Source organism: Malaya genurostris, chromosome 2 (assembly GCF_030247185.1).
Source record: "Malaya genurostris strain Urasoe2022 chromosome 2, Malgen_1.1, whole genome shotgun sequence".
In the NCBI taxonomy this organism is placed as follows: Eukaryota; Metazoa; Arthropoda; class Insecta; order Diptera; family Culicidae; genus Malaya; species Malaya genurostris.
The window spans coordinates 120,357,868-120,377,965 of record NC_080571.1 but is presented as its reverse complement, the minus strand read 5'-3'; the positions used below and the strand labels follow the sequence as shown (position 1 = coordinate 120,377,965).

The following is a 20,098-nucleotide window of genomic DNA, read 5'->3' as shown; positions in this document are numbered from 1 at the left end:
TTCTCTTCGTTTTCTACTTAAGTAAAATGAACTATTTTTCGATGTAGTAAGTAATCAACAACAAAATTGTTACGAATTGTATACTGAAAAGGTAGAAATACTACAGTGGGCAAAAATTAGTAAGACTTTGTTAATAATTTCAAAATTCTTTATTTTTTCTTCCAAATCTGTTTCATCCCCCTCAAAGTAAACTCATTGTAAAAGTCTTTTAATACTTCAGAATAACAGACGTATACTAAACACTAATGAATATTTTGACGTAACAATTGACACAGATGTCACTGATAGTCATACCAACCTAGAAAAAAAAATCGACGAATAAGGTTTTCCGCCCGAAATATAATTATAAAGTCTTACCACTTTTTGCCCACAGTAGTAGATTTTATTATTCAACCAATTTAACTCCGACCTCTGTTTCCAGTGCCTGTAGTGGAATTTAACATTTTCGAGCATCAAGCGAAAACCAAGGATTATCTTCCTATCTTCCGGAATATACTACAATATGTAAGTACTTTTACTGTCATCGATAACATATAAATAGTACCCATGGATTTACTTCCTTTCTGTTTTGCTGTCTTTTGCCTTTCTCGTACAGATAGGCTATGCAATCATTGAGAAAATCAAATTTTCGAGCGATATCATGAATTACGTGCATGAAATTTCGTTACTTAAATGAATAAAACAATGAAACTGAAATTACTTCAAAACAAATAATATATGACAACATCGAGTCATACACGTCAAAATCAGATGTGCCCAGTTCATCTACTTCAAATATCCCGTTCAAACAATTCGAACGCGCATTAAAATCTACTGTAGGATCTAGCGGATGAACATCATTTGTGCGAATTTTCTAATAGCTATCGTTAAAGAAAAAAACTCAAATGTTTTGCATAATATAAAGCTTTATTCTAACCCCATTTTGTTGTTTTTTTTTCGTAGCGAACAATATAGAAATAAGTCGGTGAATAAGTATTTTCGAAGATGCATTTGCGATGACCACTGTATCTCAGCGCAGAATTACCAGAAGTCAAAAAATTGAAGAAACATAGTTGTTGTAGATGTTTTTTCCAGACCCCAAAATTTTCATCTGAATTTTTTTTCTTCAGATTTTTGAATTTTTTATGGTTATTTGAAGTCAAAACTGCGCTTTTTTCACGAAAAAATCCGCAATTTAGCAGCTGCAAAACCTTCTCAAAGTGATTTTTAAATGGCGATGGACAAGTGCTTTCGAGAATAACATGTTTAAAGTTTATTGTCTATAAAATTGAAGGAAACAATCTAGTTTTCTAGGGGTCGGGTAGTGTCTAGCACATTCGGAAAATCATATTTTTTCTTTGTATTGTGTTATAGTGAAACATTTCAAGTATTTTTTTTCAAATTTTCAAATCAATCGAAGCAGAACTCTTGGGCCTGTGCGCTGAATTCTTGCCTCTTCGTAGTATGAGATAAGAAAAGAGAACATCTCATAACTTCCAGAGTTTTGTTCCGAAAGGCTTGAAAATTCGACAAAACATTCTTGAAATGTTTTACTATAAGAAAATAGAAAGAAAAAAGAAATGATTTTTCAAAAGTGCTAGACCCGTCTTTTAATGGATTTTCACACACTTAGATTCAACTGGATGGTCTCAAGTTTCCATAAAAATTCCTCAATACCTCTTGTTTATAAGGCTTCCAGTTCCAGAATTACGGGGTAATGATTGAAATTTCAAACTTATAACCACGGTACAAAACACTTTAAAAAAATCATTTAGGGGTTAGCCTATGTTTGTGCTTAGGGCACATAACCGTTTTTACTGCAAACTTAAACGGTTCAACTTGAACCACTAATAGCATTAACTTTACGTCTGCTTAGCGGTTCAAGTTAAACTGTTTAAGTTTGCAATAAGCAGCTCAATTTGAACTGCTCTGCACTGACGAGTCTAAGACGAAACGTAAAGAACAGTTTTAAATAATCTAAATTACGCTCAAAACTGTTTCAATATGTAGTTTATATCCATTGATGGTTGCACGAACCGATTTTTCTCATACCGATCCCAAGTTTCCCGTTCCAGCAGTATCGAAAATAGTGGTCAAAATCTTAAAAATGGAGCTCACTGGTATAAGAAGTGGTGAGTGGGTAATGTCAGAGACATAACTAGATGACGTGAATAAGAAAAAAATTAATGCGTTTCTTCACACTTCAGAATATCTAAATCGTTCTTATAAGTTATTGAATGAATTAATTAATAAGACAGGGCAAAAAAGAGCAAAAAAAATTTCGCCTGTAAAAGTATACACGGTACGAATTACGATAATTTTTCTGGATATCAAACAGTTTTTGAATAATCAACTAACTGAAACTAAAAGTGTGCACATTTTAATAAACTTTTTGACCACTTTTGCGACGTGAGGCCGAGCATTGTCGTGTTGGAGGATGACTTTGTCATGTCGCTCTTGATACTGTGGCCGCTTTTCTTTTAGTGCGCGACTAAGGCGCATCAGTTGCGTTCGGTAGCGACCTGCTGTGATGGTTTCACCCGGTTTTAAGAGCTCGTAGTAAATTGTTATTCATCTTTGAAGGTTTTTTCTCTTCCACCATCATGTTTGTCTTCGCCATCGAAATCACCATTTTTAAAATGTTGAAACCACTCCCGACACGTTCTTTTACTCAGAGCAGCAGTTTCTGAAAGCATTCGATGCGCTTCAGTTGCATTTTTTTTCGAATTGTAACAGAAAAGTAAAACTTCCGGCAAATGGCGAGAATTGGGCACATAAACAGACATTTTCGAGCGTGAATGACGTGAACGAGCGCGAATATAACGTTGCCGAAGATATTTTTCAATCACAGGGAAAGTTTTTCTTCATCGTCACTTGGAATTGAACGGCGTCTATACCTACAAATCGGTAGAGACGCCGCACAAAAACTATGGGTGAGATGCACCCTTTTCATTATGAAACGCGTGGCGTAAGGTGCAGAATGCCTACCCAATATAAAATGAAGGCTAGTGCAATGCTAAATCTGTAGTCTCTCGACTTAGAAGCAGCCATGAAATGTATCAAAGAAGGACATTAGACTTTCATTTTTTTCAATTTTCGATCCTACATTCTGCGAAAATGGTTAACGAATAATAAAGATACATTTAGAGCCGTTTTTTCAATCAAGACCGAGTACCACCGTTACCAGGTATACCGATTTCTCGGTATTTATACAGATATTTGACCTCTATACTGCAATACAGATATGAACTCCCAAAATACATTCACGGATCGTACAGATAAATACCGATTTTCGGTTTTAGCTTGGATAAATATGAGAAGAAAAGGTTGATGTGGGACCTTATTTTTAGCTTTGGTGACATTTTCCTGGTACTTATGTTACGGGCTTCTGATACCGATATGGTATACATAGATTTTTGCGCCAAATACAGATTTTTGGAAAAATAACCTGGCAAAGCTGCCGAGTACTTCCTTATTGCCATACTCACCTCTAATTCACATGAAAAGAACAAATTTTTTCTGATAATTTGTTATTTGTTTGTTATCAAAGATTTTTATCTGAATAAATATGTTGGATTAATAGTTGATGTTTGTAGTATTTTCAAGAATTTTCACAGATTCACAGTACGTTACTTCCCGCTCAAAAAGAAAAGAGCGACAACTCTCTCCACTTTACCCTACAACTGCAAGGGTACAATTTTGTTGAAATCTTGGGAAAAACTAGCTTGGAGTGTTTACATGTGCTAAATTTCAGTATAATATTTCAAGTAAAGTGCTTCAACAAAAAAAATCGTTCGCGGTTGTGAAAAGCCCTGGCCAGTACCACAGACGACAAAGTCGAGAATCGATCATATCGCGTGTAGTAAAATCAATGGTGGAACGATGAATGATGGAAAGATGAGAGATTTCTTCAAACAAAATCAAAATCTTTTGATTTTGGAGGAGGCAAAGAGGTAAATTCATCCGTATGGCTGATCCAACAAACAATGAAGCGGGCGGAACTTCATGTCAATGAAGTTGGCTAAACTTCAGGCAACTAATGGGTCCAATCATACCTATAGAAAAATCATTATATTTAACGGCCACGAAAAAAGTGCTTTTGAGGATCGTTACAACCTGTCGAAATTTTTTATGTTAGATAAGTTCAGAAAGATTTTCAAATAAATTAAAATCGGTTGTGCAACTTATCACTGTTAAGTTTTACAATACTACGCAAAAAATCACTATAGAACATTTTAAGGTACATCTGAAACAATTGTGCAGCAAATCACCAACTTGCCCACGTTGCTCTAGCAGTTATAGAAGCTCAGCAAAAATTTTCACATCGTCATGTAAAAACGAAGTATTAGTTACTACAATAGTTCAACTTATCAAAAAATTTACAAATGACTGTCATAATTGTATCCGACTCAATATATACCGAAATGGCTTTTTATCTCTTGTGAAAAATAGTGAAATTATGCTCTCCGCAAGGCGAAAAATGGTAAGCCGAATTGAAAACCTCGCATTAAAAACAATTTTACAGCCGAGTCCGCGTAGTCTTGGTTGCCTCATGAAATATTAGGTCAGTGTGTGCAGATTTCTTCATTTTTAGAAACAGAATTCGAAACTTGCAAATAAGTTGTACCAGATTTATCTGCTTGAAAAGAACGCAAAACTTGCCGACATGAGAATATTATCATAGAAGTTCCAGAAATACAGCATTATATATGCAATTAAAACAAAAAACAATGAAATAATTTGTATCTGGTTTTTATAACGCGAAAGAAATGAACAAACCTGACATCACTTTTCAAAGATATTGTTAAGTTAAGTTAAGTTCATCATAGGTACTCTCCTATATATTACCGCTTAAGCAACTTGTTTTTGCAACTAAAGCATACCCACAGTGCGTATCACAAAAGTCGGGTTCACTAAGATGAATGACTAAATTGTATTCATTTGAGGGTTTGGAACCTCTTAGATTCCAGTTTGTGCTAAAGTGCACATGACTAAATTGAATTATTTACGTTTCGAATTCAGCTCATCAGTGCATTAGCAGATTATGTTGATCTACTAAAGCCATCTCGTGGATCAACATAATCCGCTAAGCAGACGTAAAGTCATTGCTATTTACAAAGCACTTATTTTACACTAAATGTGCAATGTCTATTCTGACGTGCCGAAAGTAACGAAACTAATTGACGGCACTTTAGCACAAACTGGAACCCAAAAGGTTCCAAACCCTCAAATGACTACTATCTGTTGGCGGCCAGCATTGCCGTCAATTGGTTTCGTTACTTTCGGCACGTCAGAATAGACATTGCACATTTAGTGTAAAATAAGTGCGTTGTAAATAGCAATGACTTTACGTCTGCTTAGCGGATTATATTGATCCACGAGGTGGCATTAGTAGATCAACATAATCTGCTAATGCACTGATGAGCTGAATGCGAAACGTAAATAATTAAATTATATTGTTGTTTAAGTCAATTGCTATGATATTGTGGCAATCGGAGAGAAGCATTCGTGATCAAATTGCAAAATTTCTGGTTGGCTTCATACCTTTACTCCAGATCAGTGCAGAAATACTATGCGGTGATTTCTGCGGTTTCAGGCCGAAAGCCCCGAGCTCAGTCTGATCGAAACACGAAATTCAGAAGACCAAAGGGTAGACAAAGGATGAAAAAGAAATTCCGAGAAAGTGAAAAACAAATCTGAGCAAAACGGAAACGATCGCAAATGTTAAGCATTTCAACAATTTGATCCTGAAATTTGAATAATTTATGAAAGTAAAAATAAATATTTACTTATACTGAACAGTTTTATTTCAATTCCGATTACTATAACCGATTTACCAATCAATATACAGTGTCGTAATAATGTTCGGCTCACTCTTTAGAGTATTGCTAAATTTCAAGTACAAATTTACTATCATTGACATTAAATATTAAGATACGTATAATGTATAGAATCCTATTTTTTCTACAATATATTAACCAATGCAATCAGATTGTCAAACATTCAATGTTCGCGCGCGTTTCCAGTAATAACCGAGGTAATTTTTTTCTTGTACAATCTAATAGGATTTTTCAACCTGCGGCGTCACTACCACCCGCTGCAATGATTATTATGCAAATGTAGTTAAGTAATAGCAACAACTGAGAGAAGCGACTGAACCAAAACAATTCAACAAGTGTTCTGTTTATTCTTTCCTTCGCGCCGGCATAAACATAAATGTTCAAAGACATCACCGGCCGCACGATTCCGTTAAACGGATGAAGTCGGGTTCATTGGATGAATTTCGCTTTCGCCCTTTTGTTCGTTTCGATGTTTTCATTCATGCTGCGCGCATGTGTTGGTATGTTTCGGCATGCTACAAGCAGCAGCTCAAGGCTCGTTGGAATAGATTTGGAATCCATTCATTCAATAGTGCGCTAGAAGTCGTACAGTGCGTACGTGCAGAAAGTGAGTCAAACAAACCGGTTTCCCTTCAGTTGCAGTGGTGAATTCTGTTGGGAGCAAGGATCCGCTGGAGGTGGGGTCTTCCCTTGGCGTTTGGATAAATTGTGAAACTGTCGACGACGACGACGACGGAAATATTCGCAGTAGTGAAGTGTTAGATTAACCGCGAAGATAGTCATTTCTGCCGGAGTTCTACGCGACAAAGCGTGCAGCTCAATTCGGTGGGTGTTACACAATTTCGCCTTCATCGCATTCGTAAGCCAGCAAGGCGTGCGCCCATTTGTGTTACGCTTACTGCAAACGTAAATTAAATTTGGAGAAATTCAAAACAGTTCTGGGTGTGGGTGGCCACAATGACAATTGAATTCACTTGCGAGTGCTCATTCAATAATAGTACAACAGTGATAGTTGTTTAGTCAACTGAATTAGGGAGCTCCCTTCAACGAACGTCGTCACGATTATTCATCAACATCAACCCATACCTTCTCTTTGTGAAGAGTACGGCAGTGTTAACTGGTGTGAGTTGTCGTGGATAATGAAAAATTGAAAACAACTCTTCCATACAAATACCGGCGCACCTGTGGGTAACGGTCGTGTGCTCAGGTGGATTATGCATGTGTGAGCTTTTCAAACTGCAAATTATTCAGTGCTTGAAATAGTCGAAAACAAGAAGGAAAATTCAATTATCATTTTCCAGATTATTCGTGAGAATATTCGTACTAAAATATGGTAATAAAATAAGTAACAGAAATAAGGTGTTGTGGTCAAGTGATTATTTCCAGAAAAATAACACAGACAAGGTGGTAGTGGTTCAGCACGAAGCATATTAAAGGTGTTTGTGAGAAAAAAAAAAGTAAAAGGTACAAAGCAGGCAGGAAAAATAAGTGAGAAACAGCGAATCACCTATACCCATAGATAGTTTCCGTTTACAACACCGACTTAAGCTACTAGCTGCCCGACAATGGCGAGCGGGGTAAAGCTGAATTCTGCATCGATAACGATACTCTGTTGGATTACGATATTAGGTAAGACTCGAAAACATTCCCTTGCATTATTCACTACAGTCCCGTCATGTTCGGAAAAGCGTCGGCAAGAGCACATTCAACAACGATGTCTGGCACGCGAACGAAAAATTGCCCTAAGTCCAGATAATCCAGTCTCTAATTACGTGAGTCCACTGTGTTCGGGCCGTTAGAATGGCAGCCTAGCGCTAGTACAACAACAGCCTTGGAATATAAGTAGCTACTTGCTGTGATGAGGTAAACCCTCAAGGAGATGCCGACTCTAAAAATAACAGTAAACCATGCTAGTGGAAACTACATATTGATACATTGAAGGTTGATGGGAATCGATCTCGGTCTCGAAGTGGTTTTATATTTTCTCGACTTTGACTTTGTCGCTATCCTTCGCAGCGCGTGCTAACATTTCCGACGATGTGACATGGTGGTGGAAATTTCTATTTTCGTGCCAACGATTTTTCCTTTCCGTTGAAGATGGATTGGGCTTTCACTTGCTCCGCCGAATTTTGTTGTGATCAGTGTCGTTTTTTTTCTTGGAACGGAAATGTAAATTTTTTAACTGACCTCCGTCGTAACCGAATGTTGTCTGCTCAGAGGTTTTGATGGATGAAAGTGCTCCTAACCTGGGCTATGCGTTTTTGAAATATATCGAAAAACACTGAGCTCCAGTTTGATTTTTTTTCGTTTTTTGGTGCTAAGTTTGTCGCAAAAATAAATTTCTTTGCAATTTCTCGTTAAAGAATCTCTCATATGCTTTCTAGTTACCCATGATCATAACAGGCAAATGGTTCTAAATGAAATAGAAACTTCAGCAAGAAGCAAGAAGAAAAATGTTTACATCCGTAGTACATTAGTTTGAAAGCATGTAGCGAAAAGCGACCTGTTATTATGCAAATGACTGTTGCAGCTCAAACATGACTGATTACAAGTTTTTCCCGAGAATTAAGAGTAGCGTTTCCAGTGCAGCTCACCCCAGCGGAAATTAAAAATCGACGATTTGGTTTTGCCATTTGAATAACTTAGTAGTGTTGATTTATTTGTAGAGCTCCGGTTGTAAACTGATAATATTTTGTAACGCACTTTGTCAATTTGCTTTGTAATAGAAGTAATTTTCCAGAACTAATACCTATGTTGAAGTAAAACGCTTGCGAACTGTTTCCACAGGGTGTGGCGGTAATAATCACATTTGTAATACCATGATTTGATTATAATTCATGATTTTTACGAGGATAAATTAGAATAATAAAACGCATGTTTAGTTACTCAAAACGACCTGAAAAATTCAGTAACATGTTCATCTACTTATACTTGCTGGAATCATCCTAGTGGTGTTGTGTTGCCTTTTTCAAAGACATTTATTTGTAAAATCGATGTAATTATAAGTTCCACTGTTCGCGGTATTTACTCATCCACACATGAATCTGGAACAGGAAGTCTGATTCCGATGCAATGCAATGAAAACCAATGTAATCATATAGGCCCTTATTACCGTTCTTACTTCCACTTTCACATTCACTTCACTTACATGACACTTCACTTGATTTTACCTATTACAAGTATCACGCATAGGGAAGTAATCACTGTGGTGGAAAAAAACTAATTTTGAACAAAATTTTGGTTTTTTCATAATGACATCAACTTCATCCAAGTAATTACTTTTGTCTCTGAAGCGACTTCCGTAATAAGGACATACATTCACATCTCTTTTGATTTCTACCGTGAAGTAATACCCATAATAAGGGTCACAGTCACTTCACTTGGTTTTCACCGTGTAGTGACACCGGTAATAAGGGCCATAATCTTTCATTAGAATCCAAGCTCATGGAAATTGGTTCAGCTATATCTGAGCAATCGATGTGAGTTCCAATTCGGTGTCTTCCAACCACTACTGAAACGGAAATTTGGAACCAGTATGGTAGAAGTGAGTATATGTGGTCATAAATTAGAAAGACTAGTTAATTTGAATAGTTTCAAGTACAGCTTTGATGACTCTTTCTGCCTTGTCACTTATATGACGGTTTAAATTTTTCGGAAATCATCATAATCCTTGGAAATCTTTGGATTTTCAATTTCGAAAAGTCGTTCAAGTTTGTTTGACAAATGAATAATAATTCCTGCACAGTGACACAGGTCTTGGGTCAGTTTTAAAGATTTTACTTTTGATTATCCACTTTTATGATGTTTAGACAATGTAAAGCTTTATCATCCTATAATTTCAGAGTCACAATAAACAAAATTTGTTGAGATTAAAAGATCTTACATTTTTATCTGTGATAGTCGGTCAAACCGAATCATTTCGAAGTTATTTGAATACTGAATTTCATGTAGGAGATATTTTACCACTACTTTGGGTCCTTTCTGATCTGAAAAGTCGGAGAGTGTCATAGCCACAATAATACCTTCGATTTTAATCTAAGATTGTGAAAATCGGTATAGCTGTCTCCGGAACCGTAAGTCAGATCCGGTGAAAGAAAACTAGTAGCAGGCTACGGGACCATTAGACGTATGATTAAAATCTACACTCTTAGAAAAAAATAAAATTACACATAACGTAATTCCAATCACACCGTATTTGATTGGGTTCACCGAATATTACATCAATATAGATTGTTACTCGTGTATTCAGCTTTGGCAACACTAATTATTGACCGGTGATGATATGACGTTTCCATCATAAAGTTTGACATTTTAAACCATTAATATCTTCAAAGCATTATGTCATTTGAGCGCGATTTGTTTTGTTTACAGTGAGTGGAAAATTTTACCTCAGCAAAAAAAGGAAATGAGTCGTGAACATTTTCATGCAATGAATTATTACTACTTTCGACGTGGATTATCAAGACAAGAGTGCTTCAAACGATTTAGTTCGACTTTTGGCAGTTTAGAACCATCCTATGCTGCCCATACTTGCATATCAGTCCCATATGGAAAATCGGCAAGTCGAGAAAAAGACGATTAAAATATTATTTCCGATTTCATTCCTCAAGCTAACTCAAAAATGGCGAAAATCGATATGGGATGATATGCGAGTATGGGCAGTATGCGACTGTAACAAACTGGTATAACGAATTCAATTGTGGACGTAGTTCGCTTACCGATGAATTCAAAAAAGGTCGCCCAAAATCAGTTGTTTTGTCAGAAAACATCGATGCTGTGAAAAATCTGATAATGGAAGATCGCCATGGGACGTATCGTGAAATGGAGGTAACCTTGGACATTAGTGTCAAAAGCTTATATGTTATTTTGCATGAACATTCAGTCGTGAAAAAAAATTGTTCACATTGGATTCCACAATCGCTCAAAAAAAGATTCGTGTCGATTGGTGCAAAGAAATACTGAAAAAAAATCATTAGTGGTGGTTCAAATTTAGTGAATAACATCTACACATGTGACGAAACATGGATTTACTCATATGAACCCGAAACTAAACAGCAGTCAACTGTATGGGTGTTCCAAGAAGAACCAAACCCAACAAAAGTTGTTGGCGCTCGAAGCACTTCTAAGAAAATGGTGGCAAAACGTCGAATTGATGGGCCACCCGCCGTATGGTCCAGACTTGGCACCTAACGACTTCTATTTGTTCTCTTCCGTGAAGAATAAACTACTTGGAGAGCGATTCAATATTTCTGAAGAAGCTATTGAAGAGCTCAAAAACCTTGTTTTGGGCCAAAGTTTATTCTGAAATTTGGATTCAGGTGGGACTACTACAGTTAATATATCAGTACTAAACTGGGTGTCATTTCGCAAAATTTCGCACATCGAGAAAATTTCGAAATAACTTAAAAATTTGATTTCTTAACAGCTTTTGTCAAGATCGATTATTTTAGGTGAATGTTATACTAATCAAAAGTAAAATTTCTGATTTTTGTCGATATCTTGCTTATTACGTAAATATTAATCGGTAAACAGCGAAGGGAGATGTTTTGAGAGCCGTTCGCACCGCAAATGAGACAATTGTTTCGGCAGATTCTTCGCCTCCGAGTAGAATATCATCAGTGTTATTAGAAACAAGAAGAAGATGTGTAACTAAATTGTTTTCTTTTAAAACCTACAACGCATTCATAAAGTGTAAATAACGTTATTTTCTTCCATTGAAATAAAACATCAGTTGTGAAATAAGAAATTAAACCAGTGAGTGAAACGAGAGGTGATTGGTTCATTAATATTCTGTAGATTTTTCTATTCGAGAAAAATGCCCTCAGCATTGTTAAATAACAAAGTGGTTCGATAGTTTAGTTATCTGATTATTCAGTTCTTTGAGAGCAAACTCAAAAATTGTTTGTGATATATTGGAACAAGGAAATCTGTAGTTAAAATTTCAGTGAAGAAACAGTTCTTTTTGTGCTTCAGAAATTATTGATCGTGTCGTAACGTAAAGAGTTCATTTAGAAAATTCGAAATATCAAATATATGTGTGATCTTAATTAGTATCAGGCCCCTGAATCTTTAAACATAACTCGAATCCAGTCCTATGTCAATCTCGAAGTTTTGAGCCTAGTTTAGGTTTTCTTCGTCTGGGTTGACGATTCAATGGATAGGGCGCTGGTCTTACAAGTCAGATGTCGTATGTTCGAGTCCCGACCTGGAAGGATTCTTAGTGTCAGTACACAGATAAAAATATTTTGTGATTTTACATTTATTTTCATGCACATATTTGGAGCAGGCAATTGAATGGAAATTTACATTACAAAACGAAGCGGTTTGTAAATATACAGTCTTGTTCAATGAAAAACTGAATAAATTTACATGTAATTTTACATCAATCATGGTTTTAAATCAGATTTTCGTTTCAACTGATGTCTATTTCATAGTACTATCGGTTTACATGTCGTGTAAGTTTCATCTTTTCTTTCTGTGTAGGATCGTAGCACTAGCCATGCAATGTTTCTGTACTCTATGAATCGGCTGTCGAAACAGAACGGCCAATTTCCACAAAAAGAATGTGTAATGTCAAGACTTTGCTTTTTAAATTCTCTTTAGAGTCGTGTGAATTTTGGTTTAAATAAATTTTCAACACCAATAACCGCTGGTGTTTCATTAAAATGGGAACCGAACCAGGATAAAATAAAGTAAACCTTTTTATTTGTAAAATTTTAGTTTGTAAAAATCGATCAAGTCATCTCAGAGAAATTAATGAAAGTTCCGTTTTGGAGATTTTTCACCACTGTTTCCAATGCTTCCGGAACCGGAAATGTCAGAGAGTTTCATGCATTTCTAAGACAAAACAAAAAAACCGCGTAAAAACGTGTAACTTCGGAAATCCGTGTAAAAAAAACCTCAGTGTAATCATGGTTAGTTTGTTTGGAAAATTTCCAACAAAATCAAAATATACTATACTAACTAGTTATATTGACTAGTTTTAAAGTGTTTGTATTTGTAATCTCGGAATTGGAAGTCGTATTCGGATATAATTCAATAGCAAGCTACGTGACTATAATGAGAGATTTATTTATTCTAAGTTTGTAAAAAAGGACCACATCTACACGGGAGAAATTGTCGAAAGAAAATTTTTGGATAACGATAATCGCAGTAGACGTGCTCGTTGAATGCAAAATTTTTTCGTCATATGCGTCAAATTTTTCGAAAATAACTTTTGCTCATTTTTATAAAAAATTTAATAAATTTAGTCTTCTTGTAAATCTATGGTAATTTGTTTATTTATTTTTCGAATGGAAAGAGAGAGTTAAGTCTCTTTATCATTACCGTTCTTCTGTGTGCCAAGTTAATGATTACAAAGAACTTGGGGTCATAGAGAACTCAGGGCAATTAGAGAGATCAACTAATTTACACTTGCACAAATCTCAAAAGTTTCACCATTTTCTTTTAATCAAAGTAACTAAACGGCACGATTAATACATAAGCAAAGCAAGTTGACCAGAGTACGATCGAAGGAGAAAAATGGGTTTCGAATCAGACATAAAAAAAATTACCATCTCCCTTAACTTTAAAGCATGACACGTATCTAAATGGATGGTAATTGGGTTCCATGCGAGTTGAAGCCACTACAATTAATCGGTTTTTGCATCAAATTGTCATAGCTGATGTAGCGTGGAATAATTATAACAATCCTAATCTCATAAACAGTAGACACCAAGTCCGGCTTGTGACTATATCGATGTGAATGCGAATTATTTTTGTATATAAGTAGGTTTTATGCACATGGAGCAATCAGAAAGGTTGTTGCGCTGTTCAAAATTGTCTCACCTGCCATATAGTTAGACACCAGACTTCCAGCGATTGAATTTTCATTTGTTTTGAGCTACAATTTTAATTGTTTTTATTTAAATGTATGCATTGGTATTTATATTGGCAATCGTTGTCACTCGTGAAGAACAATACTTCCAATAAAACAATATACAATTTTTTTTTCTCAATTTTACTCATAGATCAAGAAGGCTAATGTCTCCGAACTGACGCGAATGCGTTACGGAATGAAAATTGAAATAAAAATATATTTTCGATGTTCTCAGTATTCCGTTAGAATTTAAAATATGGTGTACAAGATCACTATTTTATTTATCTGAAAACTTTGTTTTCGACAACTTTGGGCTGTGGAAAGGTCCGTTTCAACGTGGCTGGATGATTTGATATGGCGATGATGCTACCTTCCCGATCAGATGGTAATAATATAATTATAACAACTGGAGTATTTTATTTCAGAATTATTTTGTAACAGAAATTAGAATATTTTTGACTGGTAAGCTGTTAAAACAACAAAAATCATAACAAAAAATACTCTAGCGGGAGCCAAATCGTAAACGATTTTGGAACGTTTGTATCACAATTATAATTGAATTTGATATAACTACAGAAATCCGAAAGCAAAAATTTATAACATTAGTTGTAAAAAAATAGATAACAAATTTAACACAAAAAAACTATATCCTAGCTAACTAGCATCGTTTCAATCCAAAATTGTTGAATAATTTTTTTTATTAAATGAATAATTTATTTAGTGATCAGATTTCTTCTTTTAGTTTTTTGAAATTCTGATTATTATATTGCGATATAAAACTACGGAAGAACACGTTTTTTCAATTAACGAGCTTCATCACGAGTCTTGCAAATGAAAATAAAACATCATAACTGATTTTGTTATTATATTATTATCATAAGTTTTAACTTTCAACCGTTCTCATTCGTTAAATATCTCAAAATAACACAAATTGTTATTCGTATCAACTGTTGATATACTTGTGTTATGATTTTGTTATGTGCATCTGATCGGGTTGGCTTTGGACATTAAACGCTATACAGACCATTCATTTGAATCTATGTTTGTAAGCATTGGTCTAGCCATCTTCGAGGATATTGCGTGACATTATTTGTCATATTCGCCCATGCATACACACAACCATTTTGAAATCTCGACGCACTAATTCGAATGGTATCTGAAATTTGGCCCAGTTATTATTTACGACATTTCTAACTTTCATTTTTACTCTTCCAATCAATTCGTCTAAATAAGAAGATATGCATATGCGTGAATGTAACATAAGAGTGAAGTTATCAATCGGAGATAACATAAACTATTTTCGCAAACATAGATTGCAATGGAATATCCTTGGGTCTCAACGGTTTCTGTAGAATTTATCTGGATCCGATTTCCTGTTTCTTAAGGAGTGTTAAAATTTTCAAAACACGAAAACGGAAAAATAATGACTACAATAGACGCAAAATATTCATAGCTGGTTTCAAACCGATTCCAATTTGGAGATCTTGGAGAATTAAACCACAAGGTGGATGAAAGCAGATTAGTCCAAATGTGAAGGATTCATTTTTCGTTTTGCCAAATATTTCATGCTTTTCGTTGTTTTGGTAAAAAGTTTCTCAGTTGGCTCTCTTGCTAGTTACAGAAAAATTACAAGATCGACTCGCTCCGATTCAAACGAAACTGTGCACACATCTTCAATATGGCAAACCATTCGTTTTAGGCAGATGAAGAGACCAATGCGACTCAAGGTCAATTTTTTAAAGGCAGATGTATTTTGACATTACTAAGGATCATTTCAAGGTGAGATAACTAATACCGTTTTCGTTTATTGATCGGAGCAGCCCGAAAGCTGACCCAGAGTCGCCCAAACAACGATTGATATGTTTGTTTTAGCAACCTGAGGTCGCTCTAGATCGGACTCCAATCGCGTAGTTTCGCTCTGAAAATTTCCTCGGGTCGCACCACGCATCCAGCCGAGTTTGTTTATTTTTTCTTTTTTTCATGAGTTGTTGTTTAGGGCGCGTACCACGTGTTCGTTTTACTCGGGGTCAGAGTAGCCCGCGTCTAGGTTCAAAAACGAAAACGGTATAAGTGCTATCAGCTTCTGCGTTAGTAGCAGAATGAGAGGGTGCCAATTGGTTTGTATCATTTGAAACGCAAAAAATATCAAATATTATTCAAATAGGTCAAGTATTCCAAATATCATTCAAATAGGTCAAGCATCCTATTGCTAAAGTATATTTAAAATCCTAAAAGTGGTTTTGAATTGTCTTTAATTTATCCATACTTGTTGTCCACTTTTTAACCGTTTGTAACATTCTTCGCCGTATTCATAGATTACACGGAAAGAAATCCGTTACTGCGGTCATGATTAGAAAATCATGAAACCAATCATTTTAACTTCACATGAAACCGTGAGCGTAAATCTTATCCCATGAAAATTAATCATGGTCCGAAAATGCGTTACTAGAGGAATGTATTTCTTTTAAAGCTCGTAACTCCAATTTTTATCCGGATATCCTTTGAACCCCCTGCCTCAAGTGATGTGATGGATTGTTTTATAAATTAATGGTAAGACAAAAAGCAGACATTGAAAAGCATGAACTACTGATATTTTTTACTTGATCCTGAGGCATATTCATTTTATAATTGTGTTGGTTTACCCACCGGCTGGCAGAGAATTGACAACATAAAGATAATGAACCGTAAATTGACATTATAAGTTTTACATTTTGTATGAATAAATCTGAATGTATTCTTACATATTCGATGTGACTGTTGTTGTTAAAATATTATTCCGAGAGATAACGTAAACTGAAAAATAATTTCGACTGTAAGTTAGGAAAATTAGATTTTATTTTGTTCAACCAGTTTGAATAATTTGTTTCCTAGATATAAGAACACAAGCTGTATTGTTTCACCTAAATATTTCAAATAAGACGATTTAGCAAACGATGTTTTGAAAACAAAAAAGGAAAAATCGATCCGCGGTATTTGCAAGAATTCAACAAGGAGTATCTTTTTAAGAGGTTTGATTCACACGTGTATTTTCATGCAGTTCGTATATGTTTTCCAAAATCTGAAACAAAAAATCAAATCTGGAGCAATGAACGCAAGTAAACATTTTATTTTAGATGTCGTGGTTGTTCAAAAACATATTTAAATGCTTCAGATTAAAAGAAATTCGTTATGCGTTTGCTATTCAAATGTACATTATTTGAGACATTAGTTGAAATCGTATAAACAATACGCTACACACTTTCACACCATTCCATTTAATTCATATTTAAAATCTTGGATCATGATCCGAGAACTTTTAACCATGGTGTATTATCATAACATGAGAATATACTATTTTCCCCAAATCATGACTCGTTTTGCTCATTTCTTGAATCGGAATTTTGCCCGTGTAGCATTTTTCATCTCATCGTTACAAAATTCGACGTATGAAGCGTTTAGTACGTTCATGAGTAAAAATGACTATTTGGGTATAAATAATTTTTCTATTCTCATTATTAGTGTTTCACGCAGGAGCGTCTATAGGAAAAATATTCGGATGTGTACAATATCATACTATGTCCCAAGAGTGTAATTGGTTGGTTCCGAAGACTGAAAATATCGGAAAATGTTAATCGTTTATATAAAACTGTATAACATAAACTGAATATGTCGATTGCTTGCCAAGTCTTTATATAATGCTTGAATCCATTTGATGCAAACATTGCAATGAAGCGGGGATGGTCGACGAAACGGTGACTTCAGAACACGATTTGCTTTGTATACGAAATGGGTCAACGAAATTGGATCGGCTAACAAAATACATGGAAACATATTTTTTCTTTAAACCGATGTCAAACAATGGGGCTAGGGATAGGTTAAACATACACACTAGGATTTAAAAACATCGAAAAACACTTTTGATTTAATATTTCTTATGGGCTCAAAAATAAACAACCAATATTTAATTTCAAAATCTTGAAAGCTGTCGTTGTCTTCCAGCATAACAACCAATCAATCCAAAAAGCTCATAAACATCTATTACGATCATTTTTTTCTACTAAAACGGTTCACAATGTCATCACCATTCAATAAACAACGGAGACCCTGGTCGTTCGAAATTTGCCATAATGTTGTTTTTACCGAACCCTTCACATGACACCATCACACTTAAACACAAGCCGAATTTCTGCCAACATCGATTCGAACGGAATCAGGAGCCGGTAACGATGGAAAAAAGCACGTATCAGCAATAAACGTTCGACGGTGCCCACTTCAACTCACATCAGGTTTCGAGTGTCCCGTTCCGGCGTCATCGAATTATAATCTCTTCCGCCTGGTTGTTAAAGAATAGTCATAATAATTTCACCCAAGAGTATGCTAATCGTCGGAAACAGAATGTCAAGAGAGAAAGTGATCGGCACAAGAGTCAGTCAGTACGTGGACGAGAAGCTTATTAAATCCGGTCAAACATTCGAGAGCATGGACTGCAAGAAGATCTCCATATGTTTCGTCTGCAAGTGGAAACGATCATATAACAGTTGGAGCAAATGCGCTGCAGCAACAAAAGAGGAGTAAACATTCCATCTATCGGTCGAAACATCTCGTTGTTCGTTGTTGCTTTATTGATGGTGGTTATTCGCTGATTTTTTTTTCTTCAATTTATATTTTGCTTTCCATGATCCCGTAATCGGTTGGTGCACTGTAAGAAAAAGTTCAAATTATCGGTTTTCCATTCAACTCGAAGCCTCGGGGTAGGTGACCCGTGTTGCAATTAAATACGATTTATTGAAATCGCCTTCCAATTCACAGCTCCGAATGCAATAGACGCTGGGATCAGGCTTGGAGTTTCCCACTGTGCACTACACGAAAAACCGCCTCAACCAAGCACTGGTGTTGCACACATTGTGGGAAAACAACGCACGTTCCTGAGGCAAGAATGCTTATGTAAACAAGTTTGCCATTTCGACTTGTCGATCTGAACATTTCGTTTCTTTCTTTTTTTTCATATTTTTCGCTCTTTGGTGCTTTGCTGAGCATTATGTGTAGTGCTACCGTTGACAGCAGTACTCATGGTCTCTTCCCGTTGTATCGGTTGTTGTTTTTTCTTGTCGGCTAGAGAGGCGCAGTCTTTCCGATTGAAAAACATACGCGTTACGAGATTTCCGAATTTATGAAAACTTACTTCGGACGCCTGATGGCGCAAACGGTGGGAAACAGTCAATTAGGGATGGATTCAATCAAGTAGAATGAGTCATCGGTGGAGATGAGAGTATGGGAAATTGCATGGCTGGCAGGTTTATTAAGACTCGTCAGTTCGAGTGGATAATGTCGTGCCGTCACCGTGTGACCAATGAGTTGTTTTGATGATCATATCTGAAATTGTTTCCACGCAACGATCGTTTTTTTTAGTATGATACCAGATCCAAATTAGTTAAAGCATAAATTAATACCCTGGCTAACACTATAAATAAATTACCTGCAAATAATTTTATTTCGGCTCAATCGCTCTTCGGCTTAAGTGGTTGTATTACAAAAAAAACTGTTTTAATCCACCTAGTGGTGTAATGATGCCTTTCTCATACCAATCACACTATCATATATAATACTGTGGTATTCTTCATAATTATTTTCTCCGATTCTTGAAAGCATAACCGAAATCGGTTTGTTTGACCATCTACTGATAGAAACTATCAATTGGAAAAGATTTGAGGTCGATTTTGAAATTTTTTTACAAGTTTTCGCCCTTTTCAGAGATTTTTAAAGTGTGGGTATAAAATTTTTAACACACTTCACCCTATATTTCTGGATCCGGAAGTCGGATTTGGATGAAATTTAGGAATTCTTTCATTTGAACCTAAGTTTGTGAAAATATTTCGCGTCATCTATGAGAAAAGCTAGAAAACATATTTTCATTTTTTTGCACATTTTACCCCATAACTCCGGAACCGGAAGTCAGATCAAAATGAAATTCAGGAATTTAGTATGGGACCGAAAGAGCTTTTATTTGAATTTAAATTTGTAAAAATCGGTTCAGCCATCTCCGAAAAATGTTGGTGCGCTTATTTTCACAATTTTTTTCACATTTCACCCCATAATTCCGGAACATGAAGTCGGATCCAAATAATATTCATGAATTTTGTATGGGACCACAAGACCTTTCATTTGAACCTAAGTTTGTGAAAATTGGTTCAGCCACCTCCGAGAAAAGTTAGTGCAAAAAAACGTTACATACACACATACACACAGACATTTTGCGTACTCGACGAACTGAGTCGAATAGTATATGACACTCGGGCCTCCGGGCCTTGGTTCAAAAATTGGTTTTCACAGTGATTGCATAACCTTTCTATATAAGAAAAGGCAAAAAAGGAAATTATTTTTTTATTGCAGCATCTCGTTATCATCTTCTTTCTTGGCGGAGAGGCGTTTTCATTGTTATCCA

The 20,098-nt window shown here is 35.6% G+C and overlaps 1 protein-coding gene across 7 annotated transcripts in view; it reads left to right on the top strand.

The window, feature by feature from the left end:
* The first annotated feature begins 6,400 nt into the window (after positions 1-6,400).
* Positions 6,401-20,098, top strand: part of LOC131430086 (fasciclin-2) — a 249,010-nt gene continuing 235,312 nt past the window's right edge. For all 7 annotated transcript variants that reach the window (XM_058594743.1, XM_058594739.1, XM_058594738.1 and 4 more), the window contains exon 1: positions 6,401-7,448. In XM_058594743.1, the coding sequence (XP_058450726.1) occupies positions 7,385-7,448 (64 nt within the window). In that variant the 5' untranslated portion in view covers positions 6,401-7,384. The remainder of the gene's footprint in view (positions 7,449-20,098) is intronic.